Source organism: Dysidea avara, chromosome 7, assembly GCF_963678975.1.
Source record: "Dysidea avara chromosome 7, odDysAvar1.4, whole genome shotgun sequence".
Classification (NCBI taxonomy): Eukaryota; Metazoa; Porifera; class Demospongiae; order Dictyoceratida; family Dysideidae; genus Dysidea; species Dysidea avara.
The window spans coordinates 25057562-25077783 of record NC_089278.1 but is presented as its reverse complement, the minus strand read 5'-3'; the positions used below and the strand labels follow the sequence as shown (position 1 = coordinate 25077783).

Here is a 20222-nt window from a genome sequence, read left to right as displayed (position 1 = left end):
TGATGCCACACTGGTCGCCTAATTTTGTTTAGAATGATGATAAATGATGGCTAAAAACGTTTGGTAGTAGTAGCAGTTGGTGTTTCTGTGATTTCATATGATGCAGTGTATCAGCAGCTCACCAGGAGCTCCACCCAGCTCGAATCCAAAATGAAAGATTTTGTGCTTTTTCGGTTTGTTTTGGGATGTTTTGCAGCATAATGGTGATGTAGGGTGATCTAGTGAAGATTTGAAGCTGCTATGGAAAGTGAGAGGTGAAGTCAAATTTGCATATTTTGCTGTCTTCCTTGATGTATAGCTTAGAGCGAGGCGTGGAAGCTGTGGATGAAATAATAATTGACAACCTCTGCTACTAAACATTCAGGGACATCTTTTGCCATAGTTTTAGTCAATAATAAATTATGGTTGTTGTGGCTGTAGAAGCACTGGAAATGGCTAGAAAGCGTGACACAATTCTTTAATGTTGCAGAAAATTTTGGCGCTCGTCACCCAGATGGTGAGAAGTCTCAGATCTTTCCAAACTAACCAATGGCGGATCCAGGATGGGGCATTTGGGGAAAATGCCCCTCCCCCACTTTGTGGAGGAGCCATACTTCTTTTGATTGAAATACTAAGTCTTGTCAGTCCATAATATAGTTATAGCTTATAAAATATGCATTAATTACTACCATTAATTGCAAACTCACCTAAAACAAGTCAAAGCAGCTATCAGACTGTCACCCAGCACCTTCGTGCGTACTAAGCGCCTTTTAAAATAATTATCGTGTTGGTGGTATCATAGATAATTAACTCTCGTTAATTATCTATGGTGGTATTTAGACATTCTAGCCTTTAAACAGCTTTTAAGACTTCACAAAGGCCAAAATTGCAAAAACAAGGTGTAAGACGATACTAAGAGGTGATTATTTGCTACTTAAAAATACAAGAGAACCTGCTCTCCCCACTGAACCATCTACAACTTGGACATTTTCTCCTTTTTTCTTCGATGGATTTTTTCTCCTTTCTCCACCTTTTCAAACATACTTTCTGTAACAACTTTAACCAAGAGTACATAATAATAGAAGAGGGAGGCCTCTTCTATTATTATGTACTCTTGCTTTAACCAGGCTGTAGGACCAGGTGCCCTACACTACAAACCTTCAGCATTTATTGTGCTGTAAAGAAAAATAAATAAAACTTAACTTGTTTGTGCCCCTCCCCTTGCCAGCTCCTGGATCCGCCCCTGGTACTGTGCAGGAATCATGTATGATTATAATGCACAGGTGTAATTATAAAAGTGTCCAAATCATTATACCTAACTAAATATACTACTAACTTAAACAAAGTCAAAGTCTGGAGACAGTTCGTCCTCAGCAGTTAGCGAATGTACTGGCGGAGTAGTACCATCTTCAGGGGCGGAGGAAGCGTCTACAAGTTGGGTAGGCAACTGTAACATACTTCTATGACCACCACCAGCATCATAGTTGTGCAAGCACAACCAGCATTTGCAGCATGCTTAGCAGAATTTTTTTGAAAAATTGCTTTCTGCGATTGAATCTGGAGACAATTTCACATCTATAAAATAATACATAGCTAATATAGTCTAATGGAATGAATAGTCACTGACTGCTCTATTAGGGTATCGATGACTGTTCTATTAGAGTATCTCGAGTGATAATAACCAAAAGCGATCATGAAAAATCAGAGCAACCAGACTGCTTTCTATGGACTTGGAACATGGCTCAATAGTTACCACTAAAAGTTGGATAGGCATTTGCCTACCGGTTCCGCCGCCCCTGATCTTCGCATTGTACATTCACGCATCTTCATATTTTGTGACACGAATTTCCGTTTATTTGAAATCTATCCGGACTTCGAATTATGCATCCTTCGAAATTCAGATTTTGCTTCTTGTGCGAATTTTCTGTTTCGAAAATAACCCGCTATACGGTATTCTCCGAACCCATACAAATACCATATATGAACTTGACGTTGTTTAGCTACAGTTGTTTTTGTCAAGTCTGCGGTTGTGTAATGAGTGATGTTCGATGACTCGAGTATGACATCACTTTGCTGCTACAATGATTATGTGAAGTGTGTAACAATGATCTTCGTTGGATTGTTAATTATCAGCAGCACCTGCGTTCAAGCTGATCAGGGTAAGAAAGCCTGAAAAATACTTCCAATAAAGCAGGTAGCTATAGCTACGTAGATAGTAAGCGCAACGTGCTTTTAAGAGGTCACATCTGAAACAAATGTTTACATCTTTAATTATTAGTATAGCTAGGCAATAGCTATACTAATAGCTATAAACTTGATATATTTATTGTTAGACATTGCTTTGGTCCATCCAACACATGTATTTGGCATATTTTTAGCACTTATACCACAGGAGATATACAATGTCATGGATTTACTTCTTTGTGTCCCACTTCTTTTTGCTATTTTGGTCTCTTGACCTTGCCCACTTTACCTTCCAGGACTTATGAATAACAATTGGACAATGGACTAATTCCTGAACAACAGCCCAATCTCCAACCATAATTGGGTTTGGCATGACTTTCTGTCCTTTCAAAGCGTAAGGGGAATCCTATACTGTCTGAGCTATGCAAATATAGTATGTCAAATTAGAGAAATAGCTACATGTGAATTTTGCTAAACGCACTTTGCATCTATAGAGTTATTATGTAAATTCATCAGAGGAAATCATCGGAGAGTTCTCTCATTTTCTATAGAACCTATACAGAAAACCTGCAGCATCATTTAAGAATGTAGTAGGTACTGCAAGTTGTAGCCTTATTTTGGTAAGGATATGGTTTAAGAATCTTCATGTGTGCAGACTAGGTATGGTTTCAATTAGTGGAGTTCTCCATAGTGTGGATTCTGATTGCATGTACGTAGTACACCTGTGCATAATGTACATCACATTCAACATTTTATTTGCTTTGCTTGAAAGTTTCATGTGTATAAATATGATCATTTAAAATGACAAATGTGACCTGATTTTGTAAAATCTTCTTTTTGGACACATAAACAAGATTTAAAATAACACTAGCATGAGACAGCTGTGCTACATCATAATCTTGCTGGTTCTGTAAACAGGCTTGGTAGGCATCAAAGCCCTCAGAAAAACATTGGATTGGCTTCAGACAATGTTATTGGCTTGGAGTGGCTGGCAAAGTAAAATGTAAGATTTACAGATATAAAATTATTTATCTCTGTTAATCTTAACATTAATACATAACTGTCATTGGAGATACTCTAAAATGTTGTAACTTGTCATCATTCAATTACTGAATATTGTGGGCAGTAATTAGTAAGGATAGACACATATGGTAATATTAATCAATGCTCAAAACATCTACTGTCATATATTCGATAAATGAAATTCTATATATGCATTTGTAGGTGGAGTTTACATTGGAGCAATCAACAACATTGTCATACCACAAAGTGGATCACCAGTCACTGTTAGTTGTCCAGTAACAGCAACAGTTAATAGTGTTAACTGGTTCATGTACACTGATGAGACAAGTACAGTTAATGTGTTCACTGGTAACAACTTTGATGTTATCACTCCTGGAATATATTATTGTGAAGTAAATGAACAAAGAGGTGTTTACAGGAGTAATAGTTTTACAGTGTATAAAATAGGTAAGTGTGTTAGTGCAAAGATTATAGCTATACTTCTTGATAGAAACTTGTGAGAATAGCTACAATGAAACAGGCAATGATATTCCAACAATGAAAAGCAGAGTATGCATTTATCATACTTCCTTTCCTGTAATTAAGGAGATTGTTGTAGTAGAAGTGCTGACATTTTGCCATAGAAGTTGTGTGTTAGAATGTATATAGATGACATTTAATAAATAGGGAATTTCTATATAGCTACAACTGATGTTGGATACCCTACATAAATTTTGGACACCTGGCTCTTGTGTACATGCCTGCTGTACATTCAATACAGAGTAAAGTTACTGGCTAACTGGTATGCACAGCATTCTACAATACAAGTGATGTGTGGTGTCTGTTTATTAGATATCTCTACTAAGGCTGGCTTTGTGGAAGTAGTATTCTGTATGAGAAAAAACAAAATTAATAATAACTATAAATTTTAGACTTTGAGAGCTTTTCAAGCCTGTTATATGAGTCACAATGCATGGATATTTCAGTCCATATTTAGCTAAAAGGGTGTTTGTACACACTTCATTAGTACATCCATCTATGTCCAATGAGTGGCCCTATCATAGGGGTGGCCATCTTTTTGTGCAGGCATAAAGGGATTAATAACAGTTTCTGACTCTATTTCTTTTTCATCTGATGTTTATGTACATACACAACTGTCAAACAGGCAAAAGTTGCCATTTAAATTTTTAGCTACTCACAATATATAATTTTGTACAATACAGTACAGTATGTACAAATGATTTTAAAGCCATTCAATTGACCCACAAGGCATTTTGACAATTAGACTCTTTATGGTGTATGCTTTTGAGCTTTGTTTAAATTACTGTGCTCAAAATTATGCTTGAAATTTTACTGAAGGGCTGATTGTTTTATTGGTGTATACCAGTATTACTTGACTCTTGTACGTATATATATTCCAGTACGTAATTGCTATATTACAGCATCTCAGTGTAACTTCTTTAGTGTAAATAATCAGCTGCCACAAAACAGGAAACATAACCTTTATGTAATAATATGTAATTTATTCATCATTAGTATAATATGCATCATGCATTTTAAAATAAAATACTTTTTGCCTATTAATCTGGCATAATGCTTTTTTGATAACCCATTACTTAAAACTGTGTAAGCTTACGTATTACAGCTACTATTTCTGTTGTAATGTAGGCTTTAATAAAGACTTTACAGTACATCCAGGCAATTTGACAGTATATGAGAATACAGAAAGATACGCATTTAAATGTCATATTAACATGTTTGCTGAAATTGATGATCATTTGAGTCTGATGAGAATTGAGTGGGATGGTGCCATGGAAGATTCAGAAGAGTTTCAGTTACAAGATAGTCAGTTCAGTTTTAGTCCACTACCAGGATACAGCATCTTTGTTAGAGATGTAAATGGTTCGTCATTTGATTTGTTCCCTAACAGATATCGGTGTAGAGCAGTTTTCACATTACCAAATGGATCTGATAGTACTGTTGCTACAAGTAAAGTGGCTTTTCTACTAGATACAGAAGGTATTATATATAACAATGCAAATAATTGTGTTGTAATAACATGGGATATCATGAAAACATACATGTGACTGGGCCTTCGATAATAAAAATTTGCCTACTTTTTCAAAATGTTCAGACACACAACTATTTATGCCATTGTGCTATGGCCACACAACTTCCAGCACTTACTAATCATTTAATTGGCTTTACAATAAAAGTTACAGAATGCAAATATCCTATTCTAATACTGCACTATGATCTGTTATGAGAATGGGTATAGTTTGTGCTCACACACCCTGTTTTCATATAGAAGAATAGTAAAGCATTTTTATAATACAGGAAACAACAGTTTATATTATATTACTAGAAAGTATAGCCTAATGATTATGAGCACCACAATAAATGATACAAACTCAATCATTAAACACTTTCCAACTATTAATAATAATGGTGGGTTCACATTCACCTGAGCCCCTGCCAACAACAGTAATATCATAGATGTGAACATATGTTCACTCACAATGGTATCAAGCATGTTTGTGTGCCTGGACTGCCCATACTATAATATTATGAATAGGTTGTTTTTTTAAGCCTTATAACATACTCTTTTCAAAGTGGTTTTTTATGCAGTACTGGTGTTTAAAGGGTTTCACGCATTTAAAGCAGCTGACAAAAAGTATTAATAAAAAAACAAGGAACATCAACTGACTGTAAATACAGTGTTCCCTTGATTATCCAAACCTCAATTGGTTATCCAAACAGTAGAATTGATTGCTCTATTAGGGTGTTTTGGTTAGATGTATGTTCTATTAGAGAGTATTTGAACAGGGCTCTGTATATGTGACCGGATTTGACAAAACCAGGCTTCTACACACATCCAGTTCTTTGACTTTAATCACTTATAACTTGACAACTCAGTATGCTATTGACCTACAATTTTCACATAATGCTTTCATTGCATTATACAATAACAGGTCCAAATTTGAAACTGCTAGTACACTTCTGCATTGGCCTTTAAAGTCATAAATCTGGACAGTCACATATATAAAAGAATGGGCTTTGATTATCAAGACTTTTTGATTATCTGAACATGTCTTGTTCCCAAGGGAGCAATGTATTGCTAAAGGCTGAAAGCCTGTACAGTACAGAGTCAGAAACAATCCCTACCAGGCTTGGGGTCGAATACATGAGTATTTGTATTTAGATACTATTTTTGAGTATTTGTATTTTGTATTTGTATTTTGAAGTTTTGAAACAACATGTATTTGTATTTGTACTTAAATACTTTGTGTAAAATACTTTCTGCAAATACTTCAAATACTTTGCTTGGAAGAGAATCTGAATGACCTAACCCATAGAAAGACTGCTTAGCATAGCAGGTAAAGTCTTTCACCCTAATTGATGCCATTTAACTGACAAATGATTTGAGGAACTTATGTCTATAAGATGTAATCAATAAGTTAAGTAGCTAGCTAGTTGCTAATCTAGTTTGAGTAGTCAGTTGTTTTACCATACACTTGAAATTTTATTTGAACAATATTAAAACAGATGTGTGTACTACTGGGTGGTTGTGTAACGTGTAGTTCAAATCAAATGATCAAAGTACAGAAGTATTTTAAAAGTATTCAAATGCTCTTAAAAGTATTTGTATTTGTATTTGAAATACATCCTGGGTATAAGTATTTGTATTTGTATTTCATACTTTCAGAGTATTTGTATTTATATTTAAATACTTTTCAAAGTATTTGACCCCAAGCCTGATCCCTACTATGGTGTACATGTGTATATAAGTGTGCGTCTCAATACCTTGGGACACTTACAGATGTAAAGTAGGAATGCATCGATTTTGCTGGAATAGTGTCTTACAGCAATAGGTGTAGACAAACGCAAGGAGCAACATAAGACAGCTGTGCTTGAGAAATTTAAAGCAAATTAGAAATTACAATTACAATGATTGAGCTAAATTTGTATAATTCCATCCCTTCTTCAGGCTTTTGTAAAAAGAACACCACGGAAGATTGAAATGGTCTAATAATGTAGTCATTATACATTTGCTCTAATAGAACAGATACTATAAAGGCTTATTTAACTTAGACCTGCATGTAATAGAATGCTTCCGGTAATTTATTGAGCATAATAAGGTTAAAAAGTGGAACAAAGAGCAAGAGGAAGAAAAAAACCATAATAAACTATACAGTGCAAAGCAAATGCATATCTTGCTAATTGAAACCTTCACATTTCATGCGTATTATTCCAGTGTAATTACTGTGTTAGTACTGAATCATATTTTACCACTGCATTAGGTTCAGGCCAAGGTCCTTCAGATATTGATGACTTTTTATTATCACCAACAAATACTACTGTCACTGTAACGGATACAGCAGTTTTTGTGTGTGTGCCAGCAAATTCATCATTTCAACCTGTGTGGTCACCCATTCACAGTTCAAATGTTATTAGTGGACCTAACAACTACTTTCTGTGCTTAAAAGATGTAGAAAAATCTGTCAGAATATCATGTACAGTTAATGGAAAAACTTCCAATTCATATTTGTCATTACAAGGTAAACTCTCTTTGCTTTATGAGCAAATAATTTCATTATGTTTAAAATTGTACTACTGTATAAATAAGGTTTTAAGAAACCATATAAGTTAGCAGATAACTACAACACACACATGTGAATAGACTTATGTGTATTTTTATGGTTACTGGTAGATAATTTCTGCCTCATGTGATTACAACTGATACATGTGATTGATTGCATTTACATTATATACCAGAGAACAGTTTATATAATCGCCCATTGGCCACAGTTATATGTAGTCATTCATTATTTGCTCGTTTATCAATTGGTTGTTCTATCTATCTATCTACCCATCATTAATTTTAATCATTCAGTAAATTATCAACCATATAGTCTAGAATAATTGCCTTACATGCTATTGCAATTTACAGTAATGCTTCAAGATACTATTGATGACCTTATATTGCACTTTGCATGTGAATTCGAAGATCAAATTAAAGTTTCAAAGTATGAGTTTAATATAGTCACAGGGGTGATGTATGTAAAATATACTGTAAGAATGTTATTGAAAAACAAATCACTGGCAGCATGGATGATAATGTCATGTTGCTAAAACTAGCCACACTAATCCTGGCTGTTTGTTCTGTGCACCTAAAATACAGGTTGCATGGACATTTATGATTGGGAGAAACTAATTTGCAATTAGAGTACTCAAGATGAAAATTCCTATGATTAGATGGTAGTACAGTGTAACACATACAGCATTGTTTACTTGGTTATACAAAATAGAGTATTCTTAGTGAGGTCGCAAAACTAAAACAGTTTTGCCTCATGCTGTATTAGCTCTCAACCACACCTACCAACTTTTAAAAGCAACACCCTTTTTGTACAGCTTGGGCTGTTTTTAACATGGAATTCACTTCTTTTGTATTTGAAATATCCCAAAGCCAACCTTAAACTGACTTTGAGGCTTGTTTTTACACAAATTATTGTTCTTATCTACAGATACAATGATGATGATATAAGACAAACTATGCTTATACTGATAATTGCTCTATAATTTCATGCTTGCTTGTTCATGGCTATGGCTATATAAAGTTGTATTATAGTGCCTGTAGTTATGTGAAATAGCATTTTATAACAAAGTAAATTCCTTCCAAGTTAGGTATGTGACTGTTCTATATCAAATTTTCATGCAACACATGAGAAGTTGCAGTTGCTTGCCATCCTGTGTTTTTTCTTTTGTCATTTGGTTGAGAACCAAATGACAAAACAAAAAAATACAGGCTGGCTGGCAAGACCAGCAGTTTCTCAATTTTTAACAAAGCAAATCCTGCAACTTTTATGCTAGAATACGATTTCCAGCCTGTTGTCACAAGTTTTGCTAGCATAGCCCTTATTGTGATGATTATAGTGATGACGATTAGCACAAGTGGGTCTTATTCAAATCATAGTATACTAAGCTGCTGATTGGTACCAAAATGATTATAACATCGGTTTTGGTTCGATGGAATACTAGAGAAGTTACATAGCAGTATTTTATTGTAGAGTTTATTTGATTACTTTTGTAGTAACACATTTTTTGAGGATTTCTAATAGAACACACATAGAATGTTCCAGATTTTCCATTGGTAGAACTATGAAATTATGAATTTTACTAGTGAGTGAGTTTTAGCTAGACTTTTTATTTATAAAGTAGAAATTAAGTGAGATGAACAGCTGTAATAGCAGCAGCTCAGTGGTAGGGTTCAATATGGTGGTTGCTGTTCAAATGCTGGTACGTTTTTTCAATGCACATTTTTATCCAGCAGTAGCTGTTCTATTAGAGTATTTTGACCCATAATTTACAGTTGTTTGGTTTCCTATAGCTGTCAATGCAGTTTCTTTTAAACCACAAAAGGTTTGAGCTACGATGGTTAACCTATATGCATACCTTTTAAGTCATTCCCATAAAGCGGTTTGCTCTATAGGCACGACAACAAGTCGGCATTTTTAATGCAAATAACACAATTTTCTATGACTACTTATCAGATTTGCACCAAACTTGGTATGTGATTTTGCCACAACACATTCTTAAAGTGCACCAAAGCTCAAGAAAATTGAGGTATGTATTTGCATTTTATAATGGTTTTTGTAAAGTGTGCTAAAAGAATAATAAGCCCCCTAATGTAGGAAAAACAAAGCTGAGTTTTGAGGGCTAATATTTCACAATTTTAGCCAATCTTGCTCAAATTTGGTATGTGGAGTGGTATAGGTGGAGGGCATTTTCAGTATAAAAATGATTCCAATTAGAGAGGGGAGCATGGAGCTATATATATAGCTATGTGTGAAAATTGCGTTTTGAAATAATTATACTCATGGTGTGGTGCGCCAACTTTCTTGGCTGCACAGTAGTGTGTCTTGATGTAAATTATAACATAATAGCTATTTATACAAAGTTAGGTGTATATTTCTCACTGGCTATTTTCACTATTTGCACTAGTCAGATATATGCATTTCATGTATTTTCAATTACAATATGTTTGCTCTTTTACAGAAATTCCAGCACTGCTAATAGACTCTGTATTATCAAACCTCACACTAGTGAGAGAAGGAAGTAATGTTACACTAGAGTGTTCTCCATTGATGACCACTCCTACTCCCACAATCACATGGCTCGCTAATGGATCAGTTGTACAAGTTGGTACAAATCAATACACAATTGGTGTAGTAGATGAGACTAGCAGGGGAGTTTATCAATGTCTGGTGGAAGCAACATTTAGCCCTACTACTAATAGTGTTGGATTACCACCTTCAACTAGTTTCATCTTTACCACTCTGTTGGATACATTCTGTAAGAAAACATTTATTTGTATCATAACTTCAAATAATTGCAATATATTAAAAGCCAGACATGTCTGCTTCTGAAAACTGTCATGATGTAAACAGTTTCGCAAAGTAAATTTATACTTCTTGTACTCACAAAAAATTGTACCATAATAGTTTTGTAGGATGTACAACACTTAAAACCCAGCCCCAACCTACTACACAATTATCTCTCTGGTTTATTTGCAATTATGGTAATTGAATTAGACTGGCATGCCTAAAGTTAAATGAAGTCAGTGGGATCTGCCTACTCTGGCTTGAAAGGAATTATGTTACATGTTACTGTATGCACTAATCTGCTATGTGAGCCACATTTACTGTGCCATACTGCCCTATATAACATTTGGTGGAATTGTACTTAAATTCTACCAAACTTTCTTTCAACAGGAACAACAAAACATTGATAAGTGCAATGCTTTGGAATTTTACCTGGTTTACATTCAAATAATTAATTAAACTTCAAATTAGTTCTTGTTTACTCAGTAGTTTGAGTAATCATACATATCATAACTAAAAAGCAAGATTTCTGTCCATGGGTAACTATCTAGCTACAAACATATGGTTGAAGTTTGGTGGGAGGAAAGTAGAAAGTTTGGAAAATTTGTTGGTAATAAAGATTTAATGATTTTGCAGGTTTTAGTTTGGACGTTCACTCACCACATTCGCCAAACTTCCTTCCCGCCAAACTTTTCTTCTATATATGCAGTAGTACAGTATGTATATTCATTAGGGATGTAATGATTATGCTGATAAAATTTCAGGCAAAATAAGTATATGTAGGAATTAGGTATTGTACTGGAAGATTGAAATCTGTTTAGTTTGAACAATTCCATTAAACAGGTATACTCTAATAGAGTAATCAAAAATTCTAATAGAATTCTTACTCTACTTATACTACCCTAATAAAGCAGTAAAACAGAATAATGAACTGCAAAAAATGCATTTGATTATGCTGAGACTTAAATCTGCAGGTTTGTAATGATGGTGATGCAATTCGATTGGGTTTAGCTGTAAGTTTGAATTAACTAAATATAACTCCATTCTTTAGTCCTTCAGACGATGATCATAACTCCTCCAGAAGATCAAGCAGTGGCACTAGGAGAAAATGTTACATTTACATGTATTGCTAGTGGTACTACCCCTCCCAGCATAGTGTGGGCTCAAATAGTTGATGGAAATACTATACCAATCAGTAATGATGTAGAGATGTTAGAAATGGATAACACAGTTAACTCTACCTTGACTATCAGTGATGTTAAACAAGATTATTTTGGCACCTATCAGTGTATAGCTGGTGAGATTGATGTAGCCAGTTTCACTCTATATGAAGCAGGTAAGCAACATAATGCTGTAACTTGCAGTGTTTACATGTGGTACATTCAATACATCGGTGGTGATGGATACAAAGGACATGTATTATTTAACCTATATACAAGCTTCACAAATATTCCATAAGAAGGCCAAAAACTTTAATAGAGTAGCGAAGTGAATAGTCATTACATGAGAACAGAAGAATATAGAGATTGCAGAATTCCATCTTTGACACTTTTCCTATGTCCCATACTGTTAGCTTTAGTAAGAATTTTAATTTTTTGTCAGAAACTATATACTCATAAAATTTAGAATTCTACTCAAGCTGACTCTTTTCCCTTGCAATCTAGATAACTCAATAAATTGTGAAATTCAGTTATTTTTCCTAATTATAATGGCAGCAAATTTAATTAATACTTACAATCCCTTGCTTCTGTTAATTCCTGGGATTGCTTGTGCTATAGCACCTACAAACATAGTCACTATCTATTTCTACAGAGTACAATATACGAAACTAAGTTTATTACTTATTTCGCATGTTCAAGAAAGGATTAAACTTAAAATACAACAACATTGTGTGTTCTGCAGCACTAGTTATTAGATGCTTTTGATGTGGCCGTGTTCCAGGCAGGTTTCATCAATATGAAATAGCCTTCTTTAAGTATGTGGATGTAGTCAGGTCCTTTACCAAATAGGATGTTGAGAGTGATATATACTTAAAGTTCACAGCATACATTTAGTCAAAAACTACATAATGACTTGCTTGCAAAAGCCATATATATATGTGTGTGTGTGTGTAGTAGTAGTTGTAACATGGGCACTTGTGATTTGCCCGAAATATACGCCCTTGCACTCAGGGCACATATGTAGTAACTGTAGCATGAGCATGAGTGATTTTCCTGAAATGCGCATGAGCATGAGGAGCACACACACACACACACACACACACACACACAAAATACAATTATTTGTATATAATTTTCCTCTCCATGTAGTTGTGCCAAGTGCCCCAATTAGTGTAACAGCTAATGTGACTGGATCAAGAAATGCAAGTGTGTCCTGGCAGGAAGGAGTCTTACCCAATACTTTTAGTCCACCAAATCTAAACTTTGAAGTTTATTTAAATGGCTCACTAGTTAATATTACAAACTCTACTACAGTTGTCCTGAACTCATTATCTCCATTTACTGACTACAAAGTAACTGTAGTAGCAAGAAACAGAATAGGAATCAGTAATATATCAAATCCTACTTTGTTCATGACAAAAGATGAAGGTAAGCTACATCATAATTATACGTATTACTGAACATCTTCTGCTCACACACCAATGTTATTTTGTAAATTCAAAAGTTAAAGATTGATTCAAAATGATTATTATTATGCCTGAAAAGTATTGATTAAATTTCCAAGTAAATGAATACTTTCAAGGATCACATTAAATAAAGGTGCTGAAGCAAAAACCATATCTACACCTAAAGTATATAGTAGTACATATTTATTACTATGCGATATTACTACGTGATTCAGTATTGATATTTTTACCTTTTTAATAACATTGCATACCTGTATGTCTAAAGTAAAGTAAATGGTATAAATAAATGTGTACCAAGTTATATATTATAGTAAGTAAACTTTTATGCTTCCCATTTCACATCCTTAAAAACTAAGAATAGCAAGCAGAATGTGTCTGCAATTATTCTACATTGGTGATATGGTATACTTGATAATCGTTGTATGTCTTGCAGTAAGTGAAAAGGCATGTCTCAAGGCTCAAGCAACTAGAATGTGATGCTTGCAGCATTGGCCAAGGTTGAGTTATACCAAGCTGAAAGCATCAGGCAGCAGAAAGCTTATTTGAACACAGTGGCGTATCTAGACTATATGCTTTATTAGTGCACACAGTAACTTCCTGCTGCCAAAAACAGCTCAATCTAGGGATCTAACGATATGACCTTCAAATACTAAGAAGGAAAACTTAAGGCCTGAGTAATACAGTACATAAAATGATTTAATCTTCATAAGGGCCTGCTGGCTACGTAAAGCCTCCCTAGCAGGATGATAGAAATTTAACACTGAATCTCTGTTGAAATGCAGAAAAGATTCCAGACCAGGTGGTGACCGTGGTGACTTAATCCACTGACAGCTTACAATCTAGATAAAAGTGTTTGAGAAACCACACATCTTGGGATCCAGAGTAAACTGCAACAATTACATAGATTGCTACACTGATTGTCTGTTTTGAATCAGCTGAATACTGTGACTGCTTTATTAGAGTATCACAACCTTGCAAAGTTCTTTGGTATGGCCCAGGCAACACTGTAAGGCTACCACTACTGTTGAAACAGCAAACATAATTACTTTATGATGTGAATTTTTTTTCCACAGTTCCTGGTGCTCCTCCACAAAGTGTTACTGCTTACTCACCATCAGCTGGTAATATCACTATAGCATGGAGACCTCCTCCACTGGAGTTACAATATGGAATTATAACTGGTTATGAAATATCATTTGGAATTGCTGGAATTAGCATTACAGAAAATAGTTTCTCTTCAGATTTAAGGATTACAAGGACTGGGTTGCTCTCCAACACTACCTATTCTATAACTGTTGCAGCAGTTAATGGAGCAGGAACCTCTGATAATACTACCACTTTGAACTTTAACTTGCGTAAGTTGTTAATGAACATAATACAAGCATAAAGGAAATAGGAATTTTACAAGTTAGTAAGGATCATTACAATAAAATTGCTTACGCAAGGAGATCACCACCTGAAGTGCAGATTTAATTCCTATTTTAATCTATATAATTAACAATAAACTACTGTAGCAATACACTAGCATGGTTAAAGTAGGGATTAAAGTTTGTACTTCGGGTGTTCATCCTACTTGGCTTAAGCACTTTTACTGCAATGATCCCTATACTGGTTTGTAAAATTCCTATACAGCCTGCTTATTTGTACATGATAATGTTGAGACACTATATATGAAATGGGAGATCAAGCATCTTTGGTAAAAATTAATATCCAATGTTATTGTTGAAAATCAAGGACACTTGCTCAATGAATATTGGGGAATGTATCAAGATAATCAGTAGCACAAAAGCTGTTCACATTTAACATAATAGTATGATGGTCTGTATGCTATATGGTATTTTTGTTATGCAGCTCCCAGCATATCTGACATTGCCATGCCAAACACTATGGTGACTGTTGAACGTATTCAACCAACCAAACTTATTGTGGATATTGCTAACACCAGTGCACTATTCAGGTACATAGTAGTCTGTCTGCTACGTTTTCTCAGTTTAGTATTACTATTGTGCATTATTAACTCCATTGTTGTGCACACTCATCATTCATTATTGCCTGTTATATTAGTTGGATTAGCAGCACATTCTGCAGTTGTTAATTTAGCACAGGGTCAGACCAATGTTTAGCAAGAAATTCCACCAAGGTAATAGGTGCTGTACATGGAGTAGGAACTCAGGGAAGTGCAGACCCCAGAAGACATTTTACAAACTTTATATATTCTCAATTTTGATGTAAAGAAGCCATTATATACAAACATTTTTATAATGTAATGGGCTGTATCCCTGTAAGGATTAGTCCAGTGATATCCATCCATAGCACCATGCCAGGGTGTAGTGTTATATGTTAAAGCATTGCCATGAGTGCTATATGAAATATAAAGCACAAGGCATGTGGCCGAGATGCTAACAAAGCTCGTGTTTTATTAGCATCTTGGCTGCATGCCTCGTGCTTTATTTTTAATATATCACAAGCAATCACGAGCAAGGCAATGCTTTAAATGATTTAGGAACTTTCTAGTCATGTAGCTTCACCACACACTATGACTCATAATTAATATGCATTGTACGGATTATTAGCAGCCTGAATGCACACAAACTAGTTTAACAAAGTAACTCATGCGCAGTCCACCATAGTTTGGCATAGTAGACGCTCATCGCGTATTTTGGCAGGTTTAGGTCACAACCCACAATCGACTCTATTGTGACACATTATTTCCATGATATCTCCAGGACTTGTCCATTTACATTAAGGTTACAGGATACTGTAAACCCACATGAACACTATCAATCATTTTTCATGATATAGGGCTTTGATTTTTCTTAATCCATTGTTAACAAATATTTATGCATTCTTAACTTCTCACTAATCGACATGGAATTCAAATGTTGTTATGGAAACATGAGTTGTACCCGTGACAATTAGTGAAAATTGTGAACCAAAAATCAGACCAATGAAGAACCATGAGAACTCACTAACAATTCTAAGGTTTGGAGAACATCACATGCATGTGAGGGACTGACAAGAGGATTTGTGAATAATGTGTATAGTTGCTGAAATATGGCTACAATATGGCCTAAAGCAAGACACTGTGGTCACAAAATCAATTTTTAAATTCATATCACAAGCACTAGAAACATTATTTCTAACAACTGGCTCCATCAAGCCCTAGACAAGAAGCCAAACTAGTAATCTGTTTATACAAAATGTTGACAACTTGTTTGACAGTCCTGATTTTTGGTTCAGGAAAATATCGCCATTAGTCAGCAAACTATATGCATGCACTTACAGGTGCGCCAGTCGTTAAGTGTGTTGTATCTACTGTATTTTTCCAAGATCTTGCAGTGTACAAAGTGCCATGCGCATTCGAGTTATGAAATTTGGAATGAAACCACGTGGCCATACAGTGTAGATACAAATACTGTACTGTCAATAACTTGTGGTAGTCTTCTACTGTTCATTAATCATACTGAACAGCATTATAATGATGTGTGAAACCGAATCAGCAATGACTCACTTTGCCAGATGCACGCGCTTTGTTAGCGCATGGCGCTTCGTATACCGCAAGATCTTGGAAAAATACAGTATGTTATCTTGTACTGTTATGTGTGTTTTGTAACTGTCCAGTCAGCACGCCATTATTCTCCCAACAATTTCAGCCTGTTACCAGCTGATATACAACACAACAACACCAAGCCCGCCTGAATTACGTAATAAAATTTTTGTTTGACAGTCGCTCACTATCCCGTAACCTTAACAAAAATAACAGCAACGTTACCTTCTCCCACCCATCATCGAAGCATTTAGGTATGTCTATAAAAGCAAAAGCAATCCAGTGGTAGAACTCGTATTGGCTGGGGTGATTGACCACTCAGCACAGCAAGGGCTATCAGCTTTCACTGACTTGGGTGATTAGTCGTACTGGCATGAGCACCACAGGCTATTAGCCTGCACTAAAGCACGTGGGAAACTGTGCTATATTGCCCACCAAGAGTGCTTTATTGCACTTTGTGGGAAGTAAAGCACTATTTTCCCCAAAGTGTACTTTATGAAATTTAAAGAACACCTTTTCCTTTGATCTCACCCATGCAAAGTTCTATAATTAAGAATATTGGTTCATAAAAGTATTCCATAATTTTGCTTAGTCCCTTATTAAGGATGAGGAGAACATACCTCTTCATGCCCCCTTTTGGATCTGCCATCATAGTGATACACGTTTTAAAACAAAGACTGGAATACCTTGCATTGAGATCTATATACTAGTTAAAGCACCGCCGCGAGTGCAATATGAAAACTGAAATAGTACGAGGGCGTGGGCGAGAGACTAATACAGCACGAGGCGAAGCCGAGTGCTGTATTAGGTTCGAGACCATGCCCGAGTGCTATTTTTTCCATATTGCACGAGCAATGGCGGTGCTTTAACTGGTTTATTGTACTAAAGTAGTGGCTGCGAAGAGTGGGGGTGACCTCGGGGGTGACGCCAAGTAGCAGGAGGTGAGTGCCTATCCGCGTAAGCTCGAGACCGTGTGTATTCACTGCAGTGATTAACATTATTCATACTCGTTCATACTGCCTCCAGCGTCAGAGCACCAGCGCGTGATGAAGCTAGCTAGCTACGTAGCTTTAATTGATTTGAGCTGCCGAGAGCGACAGTAAGTGGCCAACTGCTTCTTTCTCGGTTGAGGCCTGGCTTAAAGCCCATGAGTAAGTCTGTGACTTTGTTATAGAGAGGCTTGCTGTTGTGTTTGGCGGGTGAGTGCATTTATAGAAGCCATGGTGTGGCGCTGAACGATACCACGAAGGCAACTGGAGCGCATTAACTTATCGTGTTCCACCTGGCTTTACAACGTGGACAGGAGTCATTTTGTACTGTTGATAACGCCATGTGCTCTGTTAGCTTTTCGCTAAGAATGGCTTTCAGGGTAATTCCGGCACCCACTTGTGTTTAGGTATGGCATTGTTCTATGTGTTTATGATACGTCATAATTGTTGAATGGTTTCAATAACATTGCAGTGGTTTGGTGAAAAGAATGCGATAATGTGTCTGGCATTGGTCATGCTTTGGTCAACTTGTTTACTGTTTCAACAGTGCTGTATTGGGATCAAAGGGAAAATACAGCACACTTAGGCAAATACAGCACAGTTGAAATAAATACAGCACCCTGCCAGCTTTGAAGTGTGCAGCCAGGTGTACAATATGGAAATAAAAGTACACTTTTCACTTTGATCTTTTCACCCAAAGTACAATAAAATTTTATGTAGAATGTAGATTTAGTACTAAAGCAGTGTCTAAGTGCCCAATAGTAGTTCGATTAACTTAAACCTACATAGTACTGGTCATTTTGTGTTATTTCATGACATATCATGGCTAGTGGCATACATTATTTTATGCCTCTTTCCTTATTGTTGTCACATGTTCTGTCATTGTAGCCATGTTTGGATAGTGGTGGCAAGACTGAGCTTAGCTAACAGTTCTGTTTTGTACATAAACACCAATGAAAAATACCCCAGCAGGGAGTCATTTAAAACATACTTCACTGCTGGTGATGATGAGCCTTACATTGTAGCTGAAATTTCAGCTGAGAATTACCCAACAAAGCTTACACTTGGTGACCACCTACTGACTGCTAACATATCTGATTTTTCTGACCTTGACTACAATGGTCCACTGACAGAGGGTAGAGATTATAGTGTTTTTGTACGATTTTTTTCCTACAGTTCACCAGTAAGTGTAACCATATCTGTACAGTTGTTGGAATATGAAGTAATCATGTAGGTTCCTCGTTCCAGAAGAAATCTTTTTCCTGATAGACAGTATAGTGTGTTCACATCCACTGAATTTTCTCCTCTACTGACTACAGGTAAAGAGATGTGTATGTTTACTTGTATGCATGTTGTATATGCAAAGACTGACCAGTTTGATTTTATAGCTAGTAGCAATGTAATGTTAGTGGTATAATTTTGATGTTGTCACTATGTGCATGACACATAATAATAATAATAATATGTGTTTATGAATTATTTTAAGTGTAATGTTTCACAGCGATTACTATCAGCTTTGGTGAACCAGTTTATAATATTCATGAAAATGATGAACTAGTAGTTGACCTGGTACTCAAGTCTTTACACTCAGTAAATGTTACTGTCCAGATTAATAATGATGATGTCACTGCTACTGGTAAGAGTGCTACATAAAGGTGGAATAATGTTACTGGATAAATCCATTCATAACTAGTTTTGAGACATATCATGCTTCTATAATTCACCCATGGTAGTGGAAATACAAAAACTGAAAATTGATAAGTTTATTAAGTATTGTGACAATCCCTGCACAGCATACATAGTAGCTAGATGCTGATATTTAGATAGAAAATGTCTTGATTGTGGGGGGAAGGGGCACCTCCTGGGTTTTATAATGGTGGGACATAACAATTGAAAGCTGGAGATAAAATTAATTGGCTAAAATGCAGCAAAATTAACACAAAAAATGGTTTGTTTAACTGTACAAGGCCATCTATTAATATACTTCATACTACTCAACTATAACAAGGTCTGACTTTTCTATTTGAGCCTGTTGCAAATTTCAGAAGCTACAAAAGTTAACTACAGAAACTGGCCTTGTAAAAATTTTAGGAATGGTGGATTTAAAATCAAAATATAGTCTCATAATGTAGTCACCCAAGTAGTTGGTTGTGTTTATTGTGTTATATAGATCAGTATTGGGGAACTTCCAATAAAATTTGTTTCTACAAGACATTACAAATATGACTTTGTTATATTGTGTGTACAGGATTGCAATGGAGTAAGTTATAAGCCTACTTATGCAACCCAGATGGAAGGCAGAAATTTAAGTTATAAATTGTTATTAATTAACTGAGAACCATACCTCAAACAAACAGTGAAATTAAATTACCACTAGCCTACTGCAATTGATGTACTGTGAAAAATACATGTCTGCTCAGTGGCAGAGGAAGCTGCTGATGTAAGGGGAGGCTGACAATGTTTTGCAGCAGGAGGTCTGGGGGCATACCCACCCCCTGAAGCTGTATAGCTAT

At 35.6% G+C, this 20222-nt stretch overlaps 1 protein-coding gene across 3 annotated transcripts in view; it reads left to right on the top strand.

Annotated features, from left to right (window-relative positions):
- The first annotated feature begins 1998 nt into the window (after positions 1 to 1998).
- Positions 1999 to 20222, top strand: part of LOC136260322 (uncharacterized) — a 57297-nt gene continuing 39073 nt past the window's right edge. For 2 of the 3 annotated variants that reach the window (XR_010703495.1, XM_066054015.1), the window contains exons 1-12: positions 1999 to 2138; positions 3388 to 3633; positions 4834 to 5184; positions 7467 to 7724; positions 10222 to 10518; positions 11599 to 11883; positions 12857 to 13135; positions 14247 to 14528; positions 15025 to 15130; positions 18598 to 18892; positions 18944 to 19028; positions 19211 to 19345. Coding sequence is in view for 2 of the 3 variants with exons in the window: in XM_066054015.1 (XP_065910087.1) it covers positions 2021 to 2138; positions 3388 to 3633; positions 4834 to 5184; positions 7467 to 7724; positions 10222 to 10518; positions 11599 to 11883; positions 12857 to 13135; positions 14247 to 14528; positions 15025 to 15130; positions 18598 to 18892; positions 18944 to 19028; positions 19211 to 19345 (2737 nt within the window). In the remaining variant the exon portion in view is untranslated. Of the gene's footprint in view, positions 2174 to 3387; positions 3634 to 4833; positions 5185 to 7466; positions 7725 to 10221; positions 10519 to 11598; positions 11884 to 12856; positions 13136 to 14246; positions 14529 to 15024; positions 15131 to 18597; positions 18893 to 18943; positions 19029 to 19210; positions 19346 to 20222 lie in introns of all 3 variants that reach the window. The other variant, XM_066054016.1, reaches the window with a different exon arrangement.